We start from the raw sequence: 23,735 nt of genomic DNA, 5'->3' as shown, positions 1-23,735 counted from the left end.
CTACAATAAAAAAAAATTAGTGATAACACCAAATGCTGGCGAGGATGCAGAGAAACTGGATCACTCACAAATTCCTGGTAGGAATACATAATGATATAGTCATTCTAGTTTGTGTGTGTGCGTGTGTGTGTGTGTGATTTTTTTTTAAACGTAACATGCAACTACCATATGCCTCAACAATTATACTTTGAAGTATTTATCCCAGAGAAATAAAAACTTATGTGCACACAAAAATCTGTCCATAAATGTTTATAGTAGCTTTATTTGCCACAGCCACAAACTGCAAACAATCCAGGTATCCTTCAATGAGTGAATGGTGAATGGAACCAATGTGGTACATCCATACCATGGAATATCATCCAGCAATAATAATAATTTTAAAAACTATTGATATACATAATAATCTCCAGAGAATTGTGTGGAGTGAAAAAAGCCAATCTCAAAAGGTTTCAAACTATTTAATTCCATTTATGTAATATTCTTGAAATGGCAAAATTATAAAAGCAGAAAACAGATTGGTGGTTGCCAGGGATTAAGGAGAGGCTGGAAATAGTAAAGAAGCAGGTGTGCGTATAAAAGAGCCACATAAGGAAGCTTTGTGATGACAGAAATATTCAGTATCTTGAATGTTTTGACATCAATATTCTGATTGGGATATTGTGCTATAGTCTTACAAGGTATTACCATTGGAGGAAACTGGGTAGTGGGTACAAGAAATCTCTCTGTATTATATCTTACAACAACATGTGAATCTACAACTAACTTCAAAAGTTTAATTTAAAAATGACAGAAGCTTATAAAAAAAAAGCACAGAAAGGTATTTTTGTGTCTTGGTGGCAGGCAGAAGATTTCTTAATTAGAAATACAGTATAGTATATAAAAAGCAATAACCATGTCAGAAAAAGTAAATTAAATATCAAAATTAATAACTTCTGTTAATCAAAATATTCTATTAAGAAAATCAATGGACAAGACACAAAAATATTTGAGAAAAATACTGAAAAACATATCAAAGGATTTTTATCCAAGATCTATATCTATACCTATGCATATACCTAATTCCTGTTTCTTATTAATAAAGCAATAAAAGATGGGCAAAAACTTGGATAGAAACTTTACAAAAGAACATTTTTGAATATATGAAGTGAGCATAACAATATTCAACCTCATTACTTACCTGGCAAATGAAAAAATTAAAATCACAATCAAATATCACTAGACACCTATCAGAATAGATAAAATTGGAAAGGCTGACAACACTAAATTTTGGTAAGATTGTGGAACAACCAGAGATCTCATGTTGTTGGTGGGAATGTAAAAGCCTACAACCTGTCACAATCTTTGAAGAGTCTGAGATTTAACCCTATTTACAAGAAACAATTAGTCTGCCACAGTTCCATAGATGCTGGTAGACTGCATACTACTGGATCATAGAAAAAGGGCATTTTGTCACTCACAGCAATAGCAGTAACTGGAACATCAACACTTTTTCCATTAGTTCTTAGGGGGCAATGGGAAGAGGACCAGATGACAAATGGGTTGCATTATGAGATAGGAAGCCTGATTTAGGGAGCCTGCATCTTCTTCTTTCCTACTTGACAGTAAGCCTACTCTTTGTTCTGGAAGGAGACACTAACTCTATCTCCCAAGGCCATTTGCCAGACAAAACATCTTGTAAAGATAGTCTGAATCAAAGAGCAGTTAGTGCCTCATTTGCATGATTAGCGCAGAAATACAAGAGACTCATGGAGAATTGTCTCCTAATATCACTTTAGAAATAGGATTAGCAGTTTCTTATAAAACTAAACACAAACCACATATGTCCTATTAATTCCTACACATTGGGCCATGAGAATGAAAACATATGTCAACAAAAAGACATATAAGAATCTTAGCATTTTAATCTCTTATAGTGATAATAGGAATCAACCCAAATATCCATCAGGAAAACAATGTAAAAACCAGCTTTGATACATCCACATAATGCAATACTTAACAACAACAATAAAAAATATGACTTCCTGATAAAAGCAACACATGAATGAATCTAGAAGACATTATGCTGAATAAATCATGCCTTACACAAAAGAAGTTATGACCAATAATTCCATTTTTATGATACGCTAGAACAGGCAAAATTATGTTGGAAAAGAATTAGAATATTGAGGCAGAAACTTATTAGGAAGAGAAAGAGGGAATTTTCAGAGGTTATGTAAATGTTCTCTATCTTCAAAAGTTTTGACTAAACTCAGAATATACATTGTACATTTTATTCTATTTTAATTTTACATAATAAAATACTGTCAACAAATATAATATCTGATTATATAAATGCTAAGTTATTTCGGACAGATTGTTGTTTTCAATTTAAGTGCATTAAATAAAGAGGAATATATATATATATATATATATATATATATATATTATATAAGTGCATTAAATAAAGAGGAATATGTATACATATATATATATATATATATATATATATATATATATGTATACTTTTTCACAGCCTCCAATCTCAAGATCATAATCCTTAGACACTTTTAGTATTCTCTTTGCAGAGTACCACAGTTGTTCACTGTTTGACTGCCATTGCTTTGTATTTTATCACAACCAGGATTCTTAGAACCTAATATGATGCTCAGTGTATAATATTTCCTTAATAAGTTTTATATGTGAAATTGAATTTAAAAAGAATCATTCAGTTTCCTTAATGCCCACACCTTCCCTAATTCTACTTTCTATACACATTCCTAGAGCATGCAGTATATTCTGAATATGGAGACATTAGTTAGAAAACTTTTGCATGGGGGCACCTGAGTGGCTCAGTAGGTTAGGTGTCAGACTCCAGCTCAGGTGATGTGAGTCGGGCTCTGTGCCGTCAGCTCAGCTGCTGCTGCAGACTCTGTGTCTCCATCTCTCTCTGCCGCTCCCCTGCTCACACTCTGTCTCTCTCTCTCTCTCTCTCAAAAGTAAATAAACATTAAAAAAAATTTTTTTTTAAAACTTTTGCATGTTTCACAGCATTTTAAAATCAATTGAGTTCAATGGTTGAGTCATGAATCTCTTAATAAATAATTAACTTTTGTCTTTCAACCACAAGGGGGAGGTATATAAGACTAATCTCATTTATAAAATTATGTGTATAGGCACATTTTTAATTTTGAAACTTCTGCAAAGTAAATAATCTTTCTGAGGATTGTGCTAAACAAAAAGAGGGAATAAAGATTGTATCCATTAATTTAAACATATATTCAACCACTATTTACTGAGCACTTAGAACTACTCATCTGGGGCATATTGTCAACAATTAAGATGTCTTCTTTCATGATTATCTAACATGTGCCATTGAGGTTAATGTAACATTCAAAATAGAATTTGGTTTCTGGTTATATGAAACACAGAACTCAAGAGGAAAAATGAGAGCCATTTCCCACTTGGACAATTGATGTACTATGCACATTCAAGTTCTTTCTCTTAACAATGTGTATTACTCTTATTCTGTAACACCTCTAAGCAAAGAGTTCATCTACATCTGCCAACTGGCATTGTCCAACATGTTTTCTGTGCTCAATAAATGTTAAATTGCAAATTATTATAATGTTTTTTTATAGGATTCTGCCTATAATCATGTGGAATCCATAAGGCATTAAATAGCTCCATTTTCTATAAAAATGAAAATATGATTACACTTTTCAACAAAAATTCTACAGAAGTTTTACTCACACAATGGGATAATTTTTCTTACTTTATTAAAAGCAAAATGTTATGAGAACTGTGGTATGTGTGGAGGCAAAATGCCTCTCATTCCCCAAGTCAGTTCTCAGTAGACACCACAATTCAAAAGGCAATTTATGTTCACACATGGTTAGCCTAATAAAGTCATCATATCCAATATTTACTATCCTGATTATCTCCCTCCCTGTCTCTCTCTCCCCATCTTGGTTGACTGGGCCCCTGGTTTCATGAATTTGCAGATATATGGCTAATAGTTTAGTAACATAGTAGCATGTACTGAGTATAACTTGTTTCAGAAGTAGTTCTTCAAGTTTCAGGGGACACATCATACTCAGACCTAACCCCATAATGTCTAATGACTACTATACACCTCAGAGCATCAGTGTGTGGTGTTTGAAATCCATAAATGTGGAAGGTAAAGTGAACTTTTTGATGTCCTAAAACACCCAGGACTTACCAACCCTGCTTCTAAATGAGGTATTCTTAGCATTTGTGCTGATTAAGCTGGTTAAGCCCTTACTTGTTAACATAGTACCTTTATTCCTTTGCAGACTCCTTCTGTGCCCTATTAATGAGATATTCAGCGTTGTCTCACATGTACTCAAGAATCTTGCCGTGATTGTCATTGTTTTAAGACGATGGATTCATTGGAAAATTTAAATCTTCAATTAGTATTAAAAATTTTTCCTAGAATCCCTTCACGACAATCTAAAAATCACTTCTGTGACATAGTAGTACATAGTGCAAGAATTAGTGTTCATAAGGCTATGCAGGCCCAGTTGCTAAGAACTCTCCATGAATTTCAGGGTCAGAGTAATACTCTTTTCCTACTAGAAGAATTTAATTAATTAATTTATTCATCATTCATGAAACATTCATTGAGCTTGTACTATACCCAATCTTTTATACTAGCATTTCTACATTTATTATGACTAGCAACAACTTAATGTCCCTTCTTCACATCGTAAGCATGACTTAAGAGCAAACAAAAATTGTCTTATTCTTTACTCAAAGAACATAACTTCCAGATTGTTTTTAGAAAAAAAATGAAATAATGACATTAATTTGAATTGTTGGAGTTGATGTAAACCTCTGAGTGTCAGAACACAGTCTTTCAAGCTTTATAAGGTATTAGAAAATGAATTTCAGTTTCTGAAATTCTCCTAAATTACGCAAATTCTAAATTCAACAAGTGTATCATGATAGGCTTTCTGACTCATGAACTATCATTTATTCTGGTTGATCTGAAGATAGATTTCCTAAGAACACCACCAGCCCATTATATACATAACCAGTCAGAATTTATTTGTATAAAGGAAACTTTTGTTGATTTGATTTTAGTTAGTTCCACATGTATCAATAAACCTTTAAAGCTAGCATGTTATTATTTTTCCTTACTTGTACCTGTAGGACATGATTCCTGGGGCTCCTCTATAAACACAGTCTGCTTTTGTTTCTTTACTTTCTTTCAAAAATGTGTGTCTAGAATATATGATGTAGGTGGAGATGTGTCTGAGGTGGAGAGGCAGTGTCCAGGAATGTCTTCAAATTCCTAGAGCTCCAATGAAAACATTTTGAAAATCCCTTTCTAAGGATAACACATTGCATTACTTTACCTCCCACTACTTCAAAGAGTAAAGAGGTATTTTATTTTCCTTGTTCTGGACCCATCTCTCCATAGCATTAATACTTTCCCTTTTATTCTACTTATCTATAGTTGGGTAAATAGTTACCTATTTACCAAACTCATATATTTAAAACCTCTTTATTTGCTCCCTTATCTTTTCATATTAAAGAATGAATATAAGAATAAATATTGAGGATTTAGTTTCTCCCCACTATGAAAATGTCTTTGTTCCTCAGATAATTACTGTATTATTTTCTGGACCACTTCTTGTTCTACTCAATTTTGTTTTTTTTTCAAGATTTGTCATGAATACATTTCCACCATAATACAGGATCTAATACAGTCTGACTGTACCATTTAAGAAACACTGTAAGTCTATCTTGGAATAAAAACAAAGAAAAATACCTGAGCTTTCATGCTTTAATAAAAGTACTGGCGTTAACCAGATGACCTTTTCTTCCCATGCTCTGCTTGTAGCATTTACTCACAAATCCTAATCAGATCTGCAGACAGTACCTAGAAGAGTTGAGTGCATGAGCTCCAGAGTCTGATGACAAGAGCGGGGACATCCTAGCTTCATCCCTTCCTAACTGCACAAACGTGGGCAGCTTAACTGACCTTTCCAGGCCTCAGTTTTCTCCCTCATTTTCTTCTTCTTCTTCTTTTAAATGCTTATTTATTTTTGAGAGGGAGACAGAGAATTCCAAGCTTGAACGTGGGGCTTCAACTCTCAAACCCTGATATCATGACCTGAGCTGAAATCAAGGGTTGGAAGCTTAACCAACTGAGCCACCCAGGCGCCCCTCTTCCTCCCTTTCTTGATGTGAGGATTAAATAAGCTCAATGCAGGGTCTAACCATCTGTTGGAGGCAGACTCACCTGAAGTTTGTGGAATTAATCGTCAGGGCTCTTTACGCAGAAGTGCCCAACCGCCGGGATAAGGACATTTTGTGATAAACGTGACAAATGTGATCAATGATAAATGAGGAGAATAAGTTGATAAATAAATTGGTCAGAATTTATACACTGAATTACTCCATCTTGACTCTTCAGAAACTTTCAACACCATTCCCTTACCTCCCACATTACAGAGGAATGCCATTTCTCAAGTCTCTATGTTCAGTATCAGACAAAAATTTGAGTATTTATATAGAAAGCCAGTTGATATAGGCAAATATATCCATAAAAGAGAAGAGAAAGGGTCACTGATCCAGTATAAGTGGGTTAGAGGACATGTCCCAGAGAGGAGGATGAAGGAGTGGAACAGATACTGTGTTGATAAGGACTGGTTGCATAAAACAACTTAAAATAAGTAGACCTTTTAGGGTCTAAAGTGAGATAGAGGAACTGAGAGAGACAACTTCATATTTCGAAATTGGGACAGTATACTTAAAAGAATTAAAAAACTGATAAAAATCTACCAAGTAATACTAATGATATAATCATAAATACTTTGTTTTAAATGTCTATAAACTTATTAGTAAATATCCCATGATCACATGGTTGCCCTTTATTGCTGATCTCATGGTTACTCAGAAGACAAATTCTCACTTATTCCAGTAAAAACACAACTTTTTTAATGTAAGGGTGAGAGTCATAATTCCACCAGTTACTAGCTGTGTAATGTATAAACTACTTTACTTAGAATTTTCTCATTGAAAACTAGTAGTGAAAGTATTACTTATATCCTAGACTTTTTTGTTAATATTAAATGGGATAATACATGAAAATTCTTAATGTTTCAGGTGGCAGATAGTGCTGTAACAAAATAAATAGTACACAGTGATGAAAATTAGTAGTACACTCCTGAAGAATTCTGGCATAGTGGTTTGAATGACCCTGCATATTCAAGGATTTGGCTAAAAAATTCATCATATATATTTGTCATATATACATTTATCTGTAGGATCTATGCACAAATGACTCTGTAAACAGATTTCATGTTTTCATCGATGATCTTCCATACCAACTCTTTTACTGACCAGATTGAGCTTCAGGCATATGATGTGTTTTAATGCCTATCTGCTTTGACTCTGGAATACTTAGAAAAGTTCCTGCCAATACTCATGCATGAAAAAAAAAATCAAAACAGCTTGATACTGATGTATTTATAATTACTTTGATGGAAGACTGATTTTAGAGTAAATTGTGTACTTTCATAAACTTCTGCTGGAGTCCTGCAGTGCCACTGCCCATCTCTTACCCCACCCTGACCAAGGATCTATTGTCAACATCAAAGAACCCAGCCTTAGTGAAGGTGCCTGGATAACCTCCTATATGTAAATGGGTCAAAAGCCAAAATTTAACTTATTTCTGAAAAACATACATTTTTTTTTTTAGATTAAGGACAAGCCAAAATTATGATATGTGTCAACTTGTGTCAAAATTATATGTGTCAATTCTGATATGTGTTTGTGTCAATGGTTCTATGAAATCCCAATCACAGCATTAGCCTAGCAAATTCCTTTGATGGAATGTTTATAGTTATTTTTAAAATCAACCATTGATTAAACAAAAATGTCTCTCCTCTGGAAGTACAGAGAACAAGGCAAACAGTAAATATGTAAAAGAAGCTTTGTTTCCAAACAACCCTAAAGTATGGACAACTTGAATAAGAATCTTTTTAGTTAACACTTTTTAATGAAATTAACAGGCAGTTAATCCATCTTTCATAAAGTATGTATATTTTTTAGTTTGCAAAATTGCATCTAATTTTCAATCCAGCATTTCATATATATCAAGACAAACTCAACACTTTGAAGTTAGATGAGAATGAAGCTGTATAAAAATAGAGAAAGGCATCCAAGAACTGATGTAAAGTGCACTAAAATAAATCTCTTTTAGCTGTTCAGAGAACCCCAAGGTAATGGCTTCCTCTTCAACCTGATCTTAATGTCTCAGTATAACAGCTATTTAAGCTGAACCATAGGCCCTTATCTCAGCTTTCCAGATGGGCCCTTTAGGTGCTTCTTTGACCCTGAAAAGGGTAATTGCTTAACATTTGAGGGAGGGTGGCATATGTGGCAACAAGAAGTTGAAAAGAATAATTTAAGAAGGAATAATAGGATCTGGATTTTAATAATTCATAAGATTCCTTAAGAGGCAAGATTTAATTACATCTTTATCAGCTGTCCCTTTCAAATTTGAGTGCCTCACAACAATAAATAGCCTAACATTTTTAACTCCAACATACTGCAGACACATTATTTGAAAATGCATTTCATGCTCTTTTTGCTAAAATTATGTAAGCCAAAATGGATCCTCAGATGTTACAGGATAACATTAAAATGTAAACTTTTTGACAGTGGGTTTTTAAATAAAGCAAATGATGGAATTAGATTAAATTATATAATAGAAGAGACATGAAAATCCAATTCAATATATATGTATATATACCTACAAATCATAATTAAACAATTTGCTATGAACTAGACCAACCACAATAGCACACTGTTGACTGATTTCTGTACAAATTATGTTCTAAAACAATTTGCATTATAAACATATTTAGAATAAAATTCTTCTACTTTGTTGCTCTGGCAACACAGATTATATTTGAAGTAGATTCATGAGATTTACTCCATTTCCTTTTATATACACTTTGGAGAAAGGCCTGAGAAATTGTTAGTGTTGACACCTTGAATTCTGCATTGGGCTGTTAGGTGAGGGTATATTTTATTAAATTCTTTGATTTTAGCACTTCTCAGAGAACATGGGGTATAGGATATGTAGTCAATCAGTATCTTCTACTAGATAACAAAAACTGAAATTCTTGTCCCCAAACCAACATCTACAATTATCTTAGATTATTCTTAAATATGCCAAAATATTGGCTGAAAATGAAATCAATCTATTAATTGTCTGGTCTACATAATACTGAGTCATTCATATAAATGCTGTTATATCAATGCTATCAAAGTAAATGATTATTTGGGCATCACTAGATGCTTTGGGGAAAGGTTATGAAATTATACTTCTTTTATTTCAAGGCTGTGTGCATGAGTGGGTGTGTATATATATGAACTGGGTTATTTATGGTGTGACAAAACAATCATGAGCGAATGTCCCAATATTGTTTCTTTTCCTTTTATCTTGTTCCTCTTAGACCTTCTACTATGATTTCATGATAATCACCAGAGAGGGTTTGTTGATGTGTATAAGAAATTGTATCTTTTAGGAACATATTGGCTACAAGAAACAGAAGACCCAATTCAAATTGTCTTGAGCAATGAAAAATCATCATCATCATCATCATCACCATCACCACCATCATCATTATTTATCTCACTGAGAAGAAAACCAGAAGTAAGGCAGGCTGTTGCTCTGGTTTAATCTGATTTATTGATGTCATCAAGAGTCCAGATTTTGTTCTCCCTCTCTCTACTCTGTCATCCTTAATGTGTCAAATATTTGCCCTTCATTATTCATTCATCTAGAAGTTAAAAAATGGCTACTAGGGAGCATTTCCCAAACCAGCAATCTCTAGAAGAAAAAGGGAAAATGACTTCTTTTCATTTTTTTGAAAAATAAAGAAAGGTATCTTCAAAGACCCCAGGAAAATTCTCCTCCCATCTCATTGGCCACAGTTGGGAATTCATGCCCAATCCTAAAACAGTCACAGGTAAAGGAAATGGGATTGCCATAAATGTCCTAGATGGATTAGGATCTCTCTTCTGGGTCTGAGAACTGCCAATCCCATGAAACAACAGCTTCATGATAAGTGGATGATATTAAGAAGCCAGAATGGGAAACGATTGTTAGGCAAAACAACATGCTGATAAAAGGATATACGTAATTTTCAAATATACTTAATAATAAGTTTCTCCAACTCACCTATGTACTTAGATTTATTTTGTGGTCATTCCTGCATCTACATCCTATGAGAGATAGGCTCTGAAAAATTTATTTGTAAATAATAGTATTCCTATTGGACAGTACTACAGTTACAGATATTGTGAATGTTTTCATCTTGCACACATTTGGTTGAAAATTTGCATTTGTCTTAAGAATTTACTTTGGCCTTGGGGCGCCTGGGTGGCTCGGTGGGTTAAGCGTCCGACTTCGGCTTAGGTCATGATGTCACGGTGGGTGAGTTTGAGACCCGCGTCGCGCTCTGTGCTGACCGCTCAGAGCCTGGAGCCTGTTTCAGATTCTGTGTCTCCCTCTCTCTCTGCCCCTCCCCTGTTCATGGTCTGTCTCTCTCTGTCTCAAAAATAAATAAACGTTAAAAAAGAATTAAAAACAAAAAGAATTTACCTTGGCCTCATCTAAATCTTGAAATTTCATCTCCTTTCAATTACTTTTATTACTTATGTAATGTTATCTAAAACCCTAAAGCCATTTATAGTGACCTCAATCTATATTCCTATAGAAGATTGATATTATGTCAACAGAAGAAAGATGTTTCATTATTAAAACTGAACATAACATTATTTTCTAAAATGTCAGGAAAACAGGTAGCAAGTTATTAATTTCAAGAATTCTTGCATAAAGAAAAGCTTAATGTCTGTTATAATGCAAAATGATTGAGCAATTTCTGAAATAATAGCTTATGCTCAGTTTGATAGCTTACTTTTTTCATGATCAAGCATATTTATGTTTGCAATTTCATGTGATACTTATATATTTCAAGTTTGCATTATCATAATTTATCTACCTTTTATTATTTTCTACAAAAAACAATGTGGATAACTGAGCCCTTCACAGAACCACACAGCTAAGGCAAAAGTAGTCAACTTTATCGGTAGAGTGTGCTCCCCCAAAAGACCAGAACACAATCAAAATCAAAACAAATCAAAAACAAGAGATAGCTAAAAATATAAAAATGTAACTTATCAGGGACCATTAGTAGTAGCAGTAGTATTTTCTTGTTTAGTTTAGGTTCTGGGATTTCTACAATGGCAGATTGAAATATTTCCTTAAGGCAATGTCCAGTTCACTGGGATAACAATACTGAAATCCTAAACACAGTTATGTTGTCATTCTTGAAACATTAATGCAGGAAGAAAATAAAGCGGTTTCTTGTGGATCACCGCAGTGAACCAACCTTTTCCGGTGCGTTCAGACTAAAAAAGAAAACAGACGAAAGAAAAACAAAACCCACATTATTATTAAAAGTAGGATTCTATTTGATATCTATTTTTTAAAAACTGGATTGTTGCTAAGGAGAGATTCTGTTCATTACCATTCAAACAACTGCCTAGACTGTTTATGCTAAGTGAAGAGCTACAGAAAAGAAAATGATGCCGTAAGCCTAATCATCGTGTGCCCTCAGGATTCTGCATGTTCAGCTCATACGGAGATTCCCCAAATACAGAGTGCTTCCATTACATTACCAGCAGTCCTGCCACTGGTAGTAACAAAGCAGTGAAGTGTGAGATGCAGAGGTGACCCAAACACTCACCAGATTTCCCTGTGCCTCTCTGTGTCATGCATTCACAAAACAGCATTTTGGAGCAGAGCCATTTTCAGTATTGCCTGCTGTTATCAGGGTAGCTCCTTAGTGTCACTGAAGCAGAGCTGATGTCAGACCCAGGAGCTGAAGGGAAAGTAATTACTTCCCTACAAACTGTGTCCCTTTGCCCTTAAAGAGAGACACCTTCCCCACCCTTCTTTCTGTTGGAAGGCATACATTTCAAAGCCCTTTCCCTTTCATTCATTTGATAGTAATAAGTACTTGACATGAGATCTTCAAATACGCCAATAAAACAAATATTCTTGTTCTTTCAGCTTTCTCACCCCTGCTGACTGATTCACAGAGATTGAACCTTGATTAGAGCCCTGTTTTCTCTTTGGGTTTTGATTTCTCTCTCCGTTCCTCAAAGCTCCTCTATGGATGATTTCCCTTTGCCTTTTTCCTTTCCTGCCTCATCCTGGTGGATATGAGTTACCTGAAGAAGAAACTTGGAAGAAAGTGTCAGAATAGTGGCTAAAACTAATGGCAGAAAATTTTCAGAAAGAAAAAAAAAATACATTTTAAAACCTGAAGTTCTTTATAACCAATGGGCTTCTTGCTTATATACTCATTTTGGATTTGGTGGCACAGAAGAACAAACATTTATAAAAAATGATATTCAAAAGAGAGAATAACAAATAATAATAAAGTAAATAGATATAACAAAAGAATAAAAATAAAGTGTGTTAAATGCAAAGCCATATAGAAACATCCCAAATGAGGAGAAACTCAAACTAGTTTTGGAGGTAATTGAAGTCTGAAATGCTTTTGTCAATTATTTTGACACTGAATATAAAAATGTGATTGTAGATTATTTGAATAATTGACTTTGTTCTCCAATTTGCTTTGAAATTATGATTACAGATGGAATTGATGCATGAACCGAGTGCTGTATCCATTTTAATGAAAGGAAAATAACTATGCTCATGCATAAAATAGCTTTATATTACTAAAAAAGGAATCAAGGAGAGAGGGGAAAAAGGAGTTAAACTGTTACTTTTAGCATGAAAATAAATGTGGTTACAGAGCTATGGTTCTTTCATTTCCATTCTTCCACCTTCTACTTATTTTCGTTCACCCTCCCACCACCCAATGGCTTAGATAAGAAAAAAAGAATAGTGAATGGAAATAGAGGGCAAAATATTTACAACCATTCAGAATGAAATGGATTTTAAAATACTTCAAGTATCACAAAACTTTTTCTCTTGCCTCTCTACCCCAGAACAGAAAATGTAAGCCCTCTTTGAGAATAAAGAACATATTATTCTCCTACTTTCAATAGTACACATGATTTGAATAATTTTTCTCTGTATATTGATGGATATTTGCTAGGTAAAGAGGATGATCAGTACATATCAGATGAGCTAGTAGGACAGGTATCACTAAAGTTGCTTAAATATTTCCCTACAAATTTTAGTATTTGAGGAAGCCCATTTCTCTTCTCTGAGTTCTTCTGAATCAAATATGAAAGAATACAATAGAGTCACTAAATAAAAAAGAAAAATATTATCTTTGCTTTTCAACACTGGGTGGCAGGTCACAGCTGAGCGTGTCAGCTAAAGCAGGCTTATTAATTCTTTGTGCCCTACTGTTGGGTTACCTTCCTAAGAAAAGAGTCTGAGGTTGTAGGCACACAACCCAGTCATTGTTTTCCACTCATTGATGTGGACAGGGGAGGAGGAAAAGAGCAATCTCCTAAGGCTCAAGACATTAGGTAGATTGATTCCATCTGGGATATTGTCATTTATAGTAAGAACTAAATATTTGGTAATTGACCTTGTTCTTAGCAAGGGCACCTAAAACCCTTGGAATTTCCTAAGTGATGAGTGATAACGGTTTCTTATGTTAATGAGGAGACCTTTGGACCCTACCTAAGGATGGGGGCTGGTTGCTGTGATTAGAGGGTTGGAACTTTCAGTCCCACCCCTGACCTCTGAGGAGGGCAGAGGACTTGGAGGTTGAATCAGTTAGCAATGGCCAGTGCTTTAATCAATCATGACTGTGTAATGAAGCCTCCATAAAAACCCACAAGGACAAGGTTCAGAGAGTTTCCAGCTTGATGAAAATGGAGGTGCTGGGAGGGTGGCACCCCTGCAGAGGACATTGAAGCTCCTTGTCCTTTCCCCATACCTTGCCCTATGCACTTCTTCCATCTGGATGTTTATCTGTATCCTTTATCCTTTAATAAACTGGTAAACATAAGTAAGTGTTACCCTGGGTTTTGAGAGATGCTCTAGAAAATTAATTGAACCCAAGGAAGGAGTTGTTGGAACCTCTGATCTATAGCGGGTCAGTCAGAAGCATAGGTGGTAACTTAGGCTTGTGACTGGCATCTGATGTGTGGGCAGGTGGGGTGGGGGCAGTCTTATAGGATTGAGCCCTTAACCTGTGGGATCTGCTGCTATCTCTGAGTAGATACTGTCAGAATTGAGTTAAGTTATAGGACACCTGGCTGGTGTCACAGAGGATTGCTTGATGTGGGGAAAACTTCTACACATTTGGTGACCCAAAATGTCAGAACTAAAGTGTTCTGTGTGAGTAGTAAAGGAGCCACATGGGGAAAAAACACACAGTAGGAAAGAATGCAGTTTTCCCTTACACAGATAAAGGAAACAAATTGTGAGATTTTCTTCACACCATCCAGATGAATAATATAGATCAATAGTGGTGGTTTATTCTACCTCTTTTTTGGGAAAATGGTGCAGCAGTTTATAGGAACACCATTCTTCATGAAAACCAGAGTGAGTAGAGCTGAATCCAGGTTCTAGTAGCCTTCTTTGAGATATTACAAGACAGAAGGAAGCTCTAGAACAAACTGGCACATTAAAAGCAGAGAGACAATAGGAAGATTACTGTATGAGCTTTTTAAGAGATGTGTCTTCCCAAAGCAAGGAATATCCAACTGTTAAGAATTGTGCACCTTAGGGGCGCCTGGGTGGCTCAGTCGGTTGAGCTTCCGACTTCGGCTCAGGTCATGATCTCACAGCTCGTGAGTTCGAACCCCGCGTCAGGCTCTGTGCTGACAGCTTGGAGCCTGGAGCCTGCTTTGGATTCTGTGCCTCCCTCTCTGTCTGCCCCAACCCACTCGCATTCTGTCTCTGTCTGTCTCAAAAATAAATAAACATTTAAAAAATTAAAAGAAAAAGAACTGTGCACTTTATTTGGCAGAAAATAGATATTTTATTGTATCCTAAAGTTAATGAGTAAGATAGAAAATGATAGAAGGGTGCCTGGGTGGCTCAGTTGGTTGGGCGTCTGAATGCAGCTCAGGTCATGATCTCATAGTTCAGCTCTCACAGTGCTGACAGATCAGAGCCTGAAGACTGCTTCGGATTCTGTGTCTCCCCTCTCTCTCTCTCTCTCTCTCTGCCCCTTTCCCACTCTTGCTCTGTCTCTCTCTCTCTCTCTCCTTCTCTCCAAAATATATAAACATAAAAAATTTAAAAAAACAAGAAGAAAATGATAGAATCCTGGAAATAGGAAACAACTTATACAAGAAAATCCTCAATGAATCAGGGGAATAAATATCTTTCCACAATGCTTTCTGATGTGACAACACCCTGAAAAGGGATGGAATAATATAAGAATATTTGAGGGGCATAGTGTAGGGAAAAGCCTATCAAGTTGAGCTTGACATATGTTATTTTCCATTCTTGCTATGAGATAAAATTATTAGCAAAGAGCTGGGGTTAGGTAAAATGGTGATCCCCAATTCAATTCAGAGTTAGGATCATGGTTACTAGCAAAATTATCCCACAAAATGAAATTAAGAGGAATCTCACTTAGTCTTTAAAGAAGTTATATTAACAAGATAATATCAGAACTGAGCCTATAGTTGTTCAGTTTTATGTCTAAACACCCACACAATGGGAAGCAAGTGGTTATGTTGCTAGCACGACCCATAGAGTAATTCTCTCTAATGTACCTCTGAGACATTATAATGAAGGGCACTGGACAAGGATAATATGAACAGTGAACACATATTGGAGCAGCTTATACTGGCTGATCCACACATTTATCTCATTGCTGATAGATTTTGTGAACTGTTTCCATGAGATTATTCTTCTATTCTTTACATGATTAGCACAGTATATAAAGTCTTGTGGTTAAGATCAATGGCACTCTCTCTTACCTAAAAGTTGTAATCCATAGTTTTGTTTTTTCCTCCATTTTATATGTCATATTTTCAAGATGTTTATATTTGTATGTTAGCTTACCATTTGCAATATTTACAAAAGTTGGATCTAGCCTGACTTCGGCTCAGGTCATTATCTTGCGGTTCATGAGTCCGAGCCTCACATGGGGCTCTCTGCTGTCAGTGTGGAGACTGCTTTGGAACCTCTGTCTCCCTGTCTCTGTCCCTCCCCCACTTATGTGCACACACATGAGTGCATGCTCTCTCTCTCTCTCTCTGTCTCTCTCTGTCTCAAAAACATAAATAAGCGCTAACAAAAAAATTTTTTAAAAAAGTTGTATCTGGAATTGCTTAAGATTCCAAAGCAAAATAACAAAGTTTGGGCTATCAGATCATTGGTCCACAGGTAGTCAAGCTTGGAATGAGTTTGTTTTGTCTCTCTTTGGAGAAGTGATGCCCACTGCACTGTGTTGAGCAAGAACATTTTTTAAAAATATTATGGAAGATTGCGTGTGTGTATGTTGTGTTGGGGAGTCAAGCAATGTAGTAGATCCTATTTATATTTTTGTTTTCTATCAGATTCTTCTTCTGAAGCATCACCTTTCTTCAGTAAACTGCACTATCCCTCACTATGTCTGCAAGATTCTTGGCGTCTTTGGCCTAGAAGGTTGGTTTAGAAATAGTGACTTGGACCAACATGGACCTTTGAGCATATTCTTCAGTCCCTAAGCATTAGCTTATGTGTCCCTTAGCTTATCCTTGCAAAATTAATTTGAAGACTTGTTTTTGTCAGGATTTTTAATTTCTTTATTGCTACTACATAGAGAAAGCTATGGGCCAAAAAAAATAGATCTTAAATTATAACAAACATTGAAACATTCCCTCCCAAATTGTTGAGATAAGAAAGCTTCTGTCAAATTACTAAAATTAGAATTATATAAATTATCATGATAGGTTAGATTTTTCAGGAAATGTATTATAGGGGCAATTTTAAGATGGTGTTCGGAAGCAAAACAACCCATCTGTTTCTACATAAAGAATGATGTAAGAAAAAAAAGTAGATGTACTTTAAAAATAAGGAAAACTATAAGAGTATCATAAGAAGTCTATTGAAGAATAAACACTAAGCTAAATTTAGAATACTATTATCATTCTTATTTAAGACATAAATGGAACAAGAGCACAAATTTGGAAAGCAATTTTTTGTTGTTTTGAGTTTTAAAAAGGGCTTGAGTATAATTGTCATCATATTACCAACCTGCTAACACACCCCAAAATCTGGAGGTATGTTGAAGATGCTCCAAAATTAAAATAAAAAATTTATAAATAATTCAATGCAAAATAATGATAGTTTATAATGGCCAGTGCAGTTTGATAAAGATCAAAAGTTTATTAAGATAAACCATAGGAAGAAAATGTACCTAATTAAATTGTGTGTGTGTGCATATATATATATATATATTATGCTTATTATATGAAAATATATATACATATATATGTATGTATATGAAAATAATTGCTCATACCTTCACTATCTTAGATTCTCTTCCAGTGTAAAATCTAGGCTTTTGTTACCTACACTATAAAAACACTAGCATTTATAAAGCTTATTTAATTATTTAGCATTAATAATTAACTGGATTTAAATTAAATTGAAAACCAATTATTTTAAAGCTCAAAAATTAGGATATACATTGTAATATAATTAATATTTATAACGAACATTCACTGAGTTTTACTAAGTATTGAGTTTTACCCTCGTTAATGCTTTACATAGCTTAAATAATCTTAAAGTCAGATCTATATGATAGGAACTGTCAACATCTCTATTTTAGACATATAGAAACTGAGTTACCTAGGGTAATGAACTTTGGAGGGGGATGGGAGGGAGTAGATAGAGCTGAGAAGATGCTATCTTTAGTGGTGACCCTTGGTCAGGGGGGTGAACTGGCAAAAGACGTATCTCTCTAACAGCTAACAAAGACTAACAACTGCCTTGGTCCCTCAGGAAGCTGTTCCTTGTATCTTTACCAAATGACAGCACATAAAACTATGAGAATGTAAGAAATTACTTTAAAAAAGAATGATGATGCTACACAAAGCCACCCATTCCACTAAATGAACTCCAGCATTCTGCTAAATAAAACTGTTTGCAGAAGATAATTATTGGATCTGGGTTTAAGGTAAATCACCTACCATTTTTCAGGTAACATTTATTTTATCAATTAAGTAAGGTTGCTGAACTAGGTGATCTTGAAAGTCTTTTTCAGTTCTTGTATCCCATGTTAGATGTCTGACCCTTCAGGTGAGCAACAATTTTCATGATGAAAAGAAATCTCCAACTGGTGCCTCCCACAATAAAACTCAGTTTCCAGCGAACTCTTACACAATGTTTTGTTACATTGGTTTAAATAGTCAATGTAAAACAATAATAACAACACAGTTGATTTTAGATTATTAAATACAAATTATTAGAAATTAATTGATATAGGAAATAAACTCCATTCAGATGGAGTTTAGTAAAACACTAATTCTGATATTGAATTTAATCATGTAAACCCATCTTTTTTTGAGTAGGAAATTATTCTGGAGTTAGTTATACTCCAGATATATCTATTAGATATCTGCCAAGTATATTCATATATATATATTTTACATATATATATATATATATATACACACACACATATACACACACATATATATGGAGGTATATATGAATTATATATATATATATATATATATATATATATATATATATATAGGGTCTGTATATATATACACACATATATATATACCTGATATATATAATGAGGTATCTATCAGATATATATAAATATCCCCTAAATATATAAATACATATATATATATATATATATATATATATATATATATACACACACATATACACACACATATATATGGAGGTATATATGAATTATATATATATATATATATATATATATATATATATAGGGTCTGTATATATATACACACATATATATATACCTGATATATATAATGAGGTATCTATCAGATATATATAAATATCCCCTGCTATTGTGACAACAGCAGCTTAGAACTCAAAGAAGACAAAAAGGAATCTGTTTGAAAGAAGCCCTACACAATAAAGGCATCCATATGGAAAATGACTTTTAACTTCTCTTCTCTTCCCACTAATTCTGTACCTTGGTTTGAGCTGTGACGAAATTCTAATCCTCAGTATTTCATCCTGTCCTTAACCCATGTTAGAATTCCTGCTCCTAGAAAGTGGAGAAAGGTCTGGGCAGAAAACAGGTGAAAGACTGAGCTCCTCATTAAGTTAGAAAATGTCAAAAACAAGCCAGAATGTAAGAAACAATGCAAAGCAAAGCATTCTAAATTAAAACAGAGAGAGAGAAAGAGAGAGATTTCATATAATTCAATTTGCCTTCCAAACTAAAATATTTACATGATTAAATTCAATCTAGTGTTATATCACAAGAAAGAATAATCAGAAAATACAATCATCTTCTCTTAAACAGTTATAATTGCCAGTACTGAAGGGCCTGGAATTTGAACGCAGTATTATGATTGACTAATAAAGTCATCAAGAAATATTAACTCAGTTACTGGAAAGTAAGTTTAACTTTAAATTAATACCAACTGTTTATCTTTATGACTTTAGTGTTTCTCTCAAGACCTAATTAGAGTAGATTATTCATGGAACCTTTACTAGGAAATAAATAATATCAGGGATATAAGCTGTAAGTCATTTTTATTTAAAAATCAGGACCTCAGACCTTGCATTTAAATAAGTCTACACCTTAGTTCCAGTTTTTCAGTTGATAAATCTTAATTATTAAGACCTCTCATTATTAGAATGTGTCCTTTATATTTAACGGAACTTTGTAAAAATAAAAATAATTTGTGGTGGCAAAAAACAAGGTCTATTATTTCATACCTTCTGTGGGAATCTAGGAGTTTCTTTTCACTGAAAAAGAGCTTAAATTTTCCTTTATAAATAGATACTCATTCTAGTTAGCAGCATTGAAGTGATCATTAGAACATTCGCCATGTTATAGAGCTGTTGCTGAGTATTTAAGAGATGATGATGCAGATCACTCTTATACCTGAGAGAAGGGCAGGACAGGGAAGAGAGAGTTCACTTGCAAAGGACTATCTCCTTCTTTCTGGAAGAGGAGAGAAAGACAATGTTTGCTGACAATGGTAGGGAAGCCAGAAACCTCCATCATGAGACTCACTTGATACCTTCTGGCAATTTGGTCATTCCTATGCTGGACTCAAAAAGGGCAAACCAGTTTGATCTCACTTCTGCATGTAGTGTAGTGATTTTCAGGAGTTATGAAACTAAGAACCAGTTGGAAAGCTGGTTAAAATTCAGTTCCCTGTTACATTCTGAATAGGAAGCCTCAGGCCTTTTTATTTATTTTTTTTAGTATTTTTTTTAATATTAATGGTATTCCTGAGGATTCTGATAAATACTGGTCCGATATGTGGTAAACTAATCCAACTCCTATCTTAAATCTCTTCAAATAATGTTATCGGAGTTTTGTTGTTTAACAGTACAAACAGAACTAGTGGATAAGTAAGTCCTGGAGAGTTAATGCATAGTGTAGTGATTATTGTCAACAATACTGTATTATAAGCCACAAAGTCTCTAAAAGACTAGATCTTAATTGTTATCCCACAAAATGTTAGTTTTTTCCTTAAATTATAAATTTATCTTAAATGTCATAATATGACTGTTTAAATTTATTACCTATGGGCAGAGATATTATTCATAAGACCAAAGGAAGTTTCAAATAAATAGTAGAAGAAGAACTTTCAGAAAGAAAAGCATCTTGTTGATGATTTGCTCACAATACAAATGAGCAAAGCATTCTTAATGATTAAATGGTGGGTGGGAAGTCATTATTATAGAGCCATTCTGAATTGAAAAATCTTAGACCGTAGTATACAAATGAGCACATCAAGGGAAAGATGTGTACTTTCTCTTATACCTCCAAATTTAAAACAAACTAAACTAGATAGAATCATGAACTAAGTGAAATAAACACAAATGAGTACGATCTATTGTTGTAGATCTTAATTTTAGTCTGTTTAAGGCTTTTGTTTTTGTTTTCTGCAGCTGTTTTAATTGGACTTCGTTGCCAAAATCAAAGCACAATTTGCTTGCTTTCAAATAGTAGCTTTTTCTGTCCTCAGTAGTTTGCAGCTCCAAAAGGAAGTCATCAAAGGGTATACTCCTTGGTTAGTTATCTTCAGTCTACTAAATAAATGATGGACCAAAAAAATTGTTCTCTTCTTATTACCAAGGTTTCTTTGTTTGTTTTTGTTTTTGTGTTTTTAATCCTCCTTCATTCTCTGGTGTTGTTGAAGAGAAGGGAGTTTGTGAGAACAAGATGACTTTTAAAGACAATAAAAGGTGACATTGTTTATCAAGATGGCCATGCCCATGAGAGCTGTAGAAAGAAACAGAGCTCAGAAAAACTTGGGCTATGGATTAGTAAGTATTAGAACTGGAAGAAGTGATTATAAAATAATTTAATTCTCTCCTTTTACAAAAGAGAGAACTCCACTCCCTATCCTCGCAAAAATAATTTTGTGACTATCCCAACGTCACAATTTATGATGTTTTCTTCAGCATCTTTCACTAATTTGTTATCTTCCTTGGTTCTTTCTGAGTTCAACAATTGGGGTAAAATAGTCCTCTCTTCATTCATCTCATAACTTATGAGGAGGGAAAGACCAAAAGAACATTTCTGCACACAGAGGTTACAGTCAAAATCAAATAGGTCCAATGGAAAATTGTTCTTTAGGAAGTAAATTCAGTAAGACATATTTCCATATGGTTTAATAGTTTAAAAAACATGCCAGTGTTGGATTGAATCAGTCCAGATCATTTCTGGTGTAGAGACAGGCCCAAAGGATGGAAATTCTTTTATTTGCCAGTGATAGGTAGAGATAGGTTAAATGATACACTTCAAGCAAGAGTGTTCAGTAAATATTTTTGGAAAAAGAGAAAGAGAGGGGGGAGAGAGAGAGAGAGATTGATCTAGACCTGAGACAGAGACATAAAAACAGATAATGAGAGAGAATAGAAATATTTAAATATAATCTGAGGCTTACACTCAGAGGAGAAAAAATACATTTGGTAAGCAGCCAGATTCCCCACCTTGAACCGTAAACATTTACAATGCACTAGAGATTAAGAAGTTCTTATAAATATTATGTCAGCCTTTCTTTCTCATTGTCTGTTATTAGAAATGGACCCACCACTGTGTGAAGACATCTGGAGTACTCCCAGCATATGCTATTGTAACCATTATGGCATTTAACAGCTGTCAAAGGAGGAGGCACATTGCAAACATCCTGGTTGGAAACTTGGAAGTAGACTTGGCCTCTGTGGTGAAGGAATTAGAAGCCCATTGTGGGCTGATTGCCATGCAGACTGTTTTGTGAGAATTTCTGGACCTCTTTTGGGCAACACTGCAACAATCTTCTGGTTTCGTGAAAAAATCTGTTTTCAATGAGTATCTGTAGTGGAAAATTTTAGGAGAGTAGAATATTCAGAATTTCGAACCTTCCCTCATGGTGCTTTTGTCCTATGGTGATACGGTATGGACTCATAGTTTATGTTTTTTGAATCTCTAAGTAAGTGTGGCGTGGTCATGAGTTTCTGAGCCAGAGTTAATATTTAGGATTACTGTAACCTGATTAAAATGTGCATGGATGGCTGATTTTAAACACAAACAAAAGTAGACTTTTCAGGGGGAAAAATGCATGTTTTGAAGGAGAGAGAGCAAGCAAGCAAACAAAAATTTTGCATTTTGGGGGATTTCATGATGCATTTGAATATAAATCTATCTCAACAGGAAATGCTAAAGTAGCTAGAAAAACAAACAGCTGATAAACATAAAGACACGAGGCTGAGAAACACAGCATAAGAACCTAGCTTATGATTATATTTCCTTGTTTTGCTCCCTATTCCCGGGCTGAAGTTGTTTGTGTGGTGTATGATTTCAGGCTGTTTTCATTACATTGCACATCTTGATAAATATTAGATGGGTTTTATAGCATCCCATGGTGCATGCTGATCCCTTGGGTCACACAGCCTCAGTCTCCTCAGGAGTGAAAAGTCTCTTATTGTCACCACGTATCACCCAAATTCCCAGCACTGAATGAAATGGTACAATCTGCTTTTTCCCTCAGGATTTACTAACCGTCTCTGCAAAGTGCTGTAAATCTTATTAATTTTCTCTGATTTGGGTAAATGTTATAGATATTCAGACACTGAGCTTTGGAAAATATTTTCTTGAGTCTCATAAATGTTTCCTGGCTCATAAAAACAGAGAGATAGTTTAAAGTAAAAATTGAAGATTTTTATTGTTCGATTTATAAGTGTGTACTACAAAAATAAAATTTCAAAATCTATAATCATCAAAGTTTCCAATTTTCTGTCCCCTCCTCTACCTAAAACTCTCAAAAACTACAAACACATGCATGCATACACATACACACTCACTCATAGCATACATTATATGTATACTCAGCCCTATGTGTTTATGCTAATATAAAAGAAGCCAAATGAAGACCTCTTCTATGGTTATACAGAATGTTGAAAGAAGTTTCATTCATCTCTTTGACATTTGTGATATGTGAAGAAAGAAGACTCGAGAACTTGATGAATTGGTATATTTAATGTGTACAATTGGAACAATTTTCTTATAATTTGAATGGACCCAACAAAACTCTGGAGAAGAAAAAAAATGACA

At 34.4% G+C, this 23,735-nt stretch overlaps 1 protein-coding gene across 4 annotated transcripts in view; it reads left to right on the top strand.

The window, feature by feature from the left end:
* LOC144615054 (uncharacterized) overlaps positions 1-23,363 on the top strand; it is a 170,220-nt gene extending 146,857 nt beyond the window's left edge. For 2 of the 4 annotated variants that reach the window (XM_078441500.2, XM_078441498.2), the window contains one exon: positions 22,225-23,363. In XM_078441500.2, the coding sequence (XP_078297626.1) occupies positions 22,225-22,422 (198 nt within the window). In that variant the 3' untranslated portion in view covers positions 22,423-23,363. Of the gene's footprint in view, positions 1-9,545; positions 9,674-16,536; positions 16,625-17,965; positions 18,141-22,224 lie in introns of all 4 variants that reach the window. The other 2 variants (XR_013553407.2, XR_013553405.2) reach the window with 2 other exon arrangements.
* The last annotated feature ends 372 nt before the right edge of the window (positions 23,364-23,735 follow it).

This window comes from Panthera onca, chromosome F2 (genome assembly GCF_046562875.1).
Source record: "Panthera onca isolate mPanOnc1 chromosome F2, mPanOnc1 haplotype 2, whole genome shotgun sequence".
NCBI lineage: Eukaryota > Metazoa > Chordata > Mammalia > Carnivora > Felidae > Panthera > Panthera onca.
Note: the sequence above shows the minus strand (reverse complement) of the source record. Positions and strands in the feature narration are given on the sequence as shown.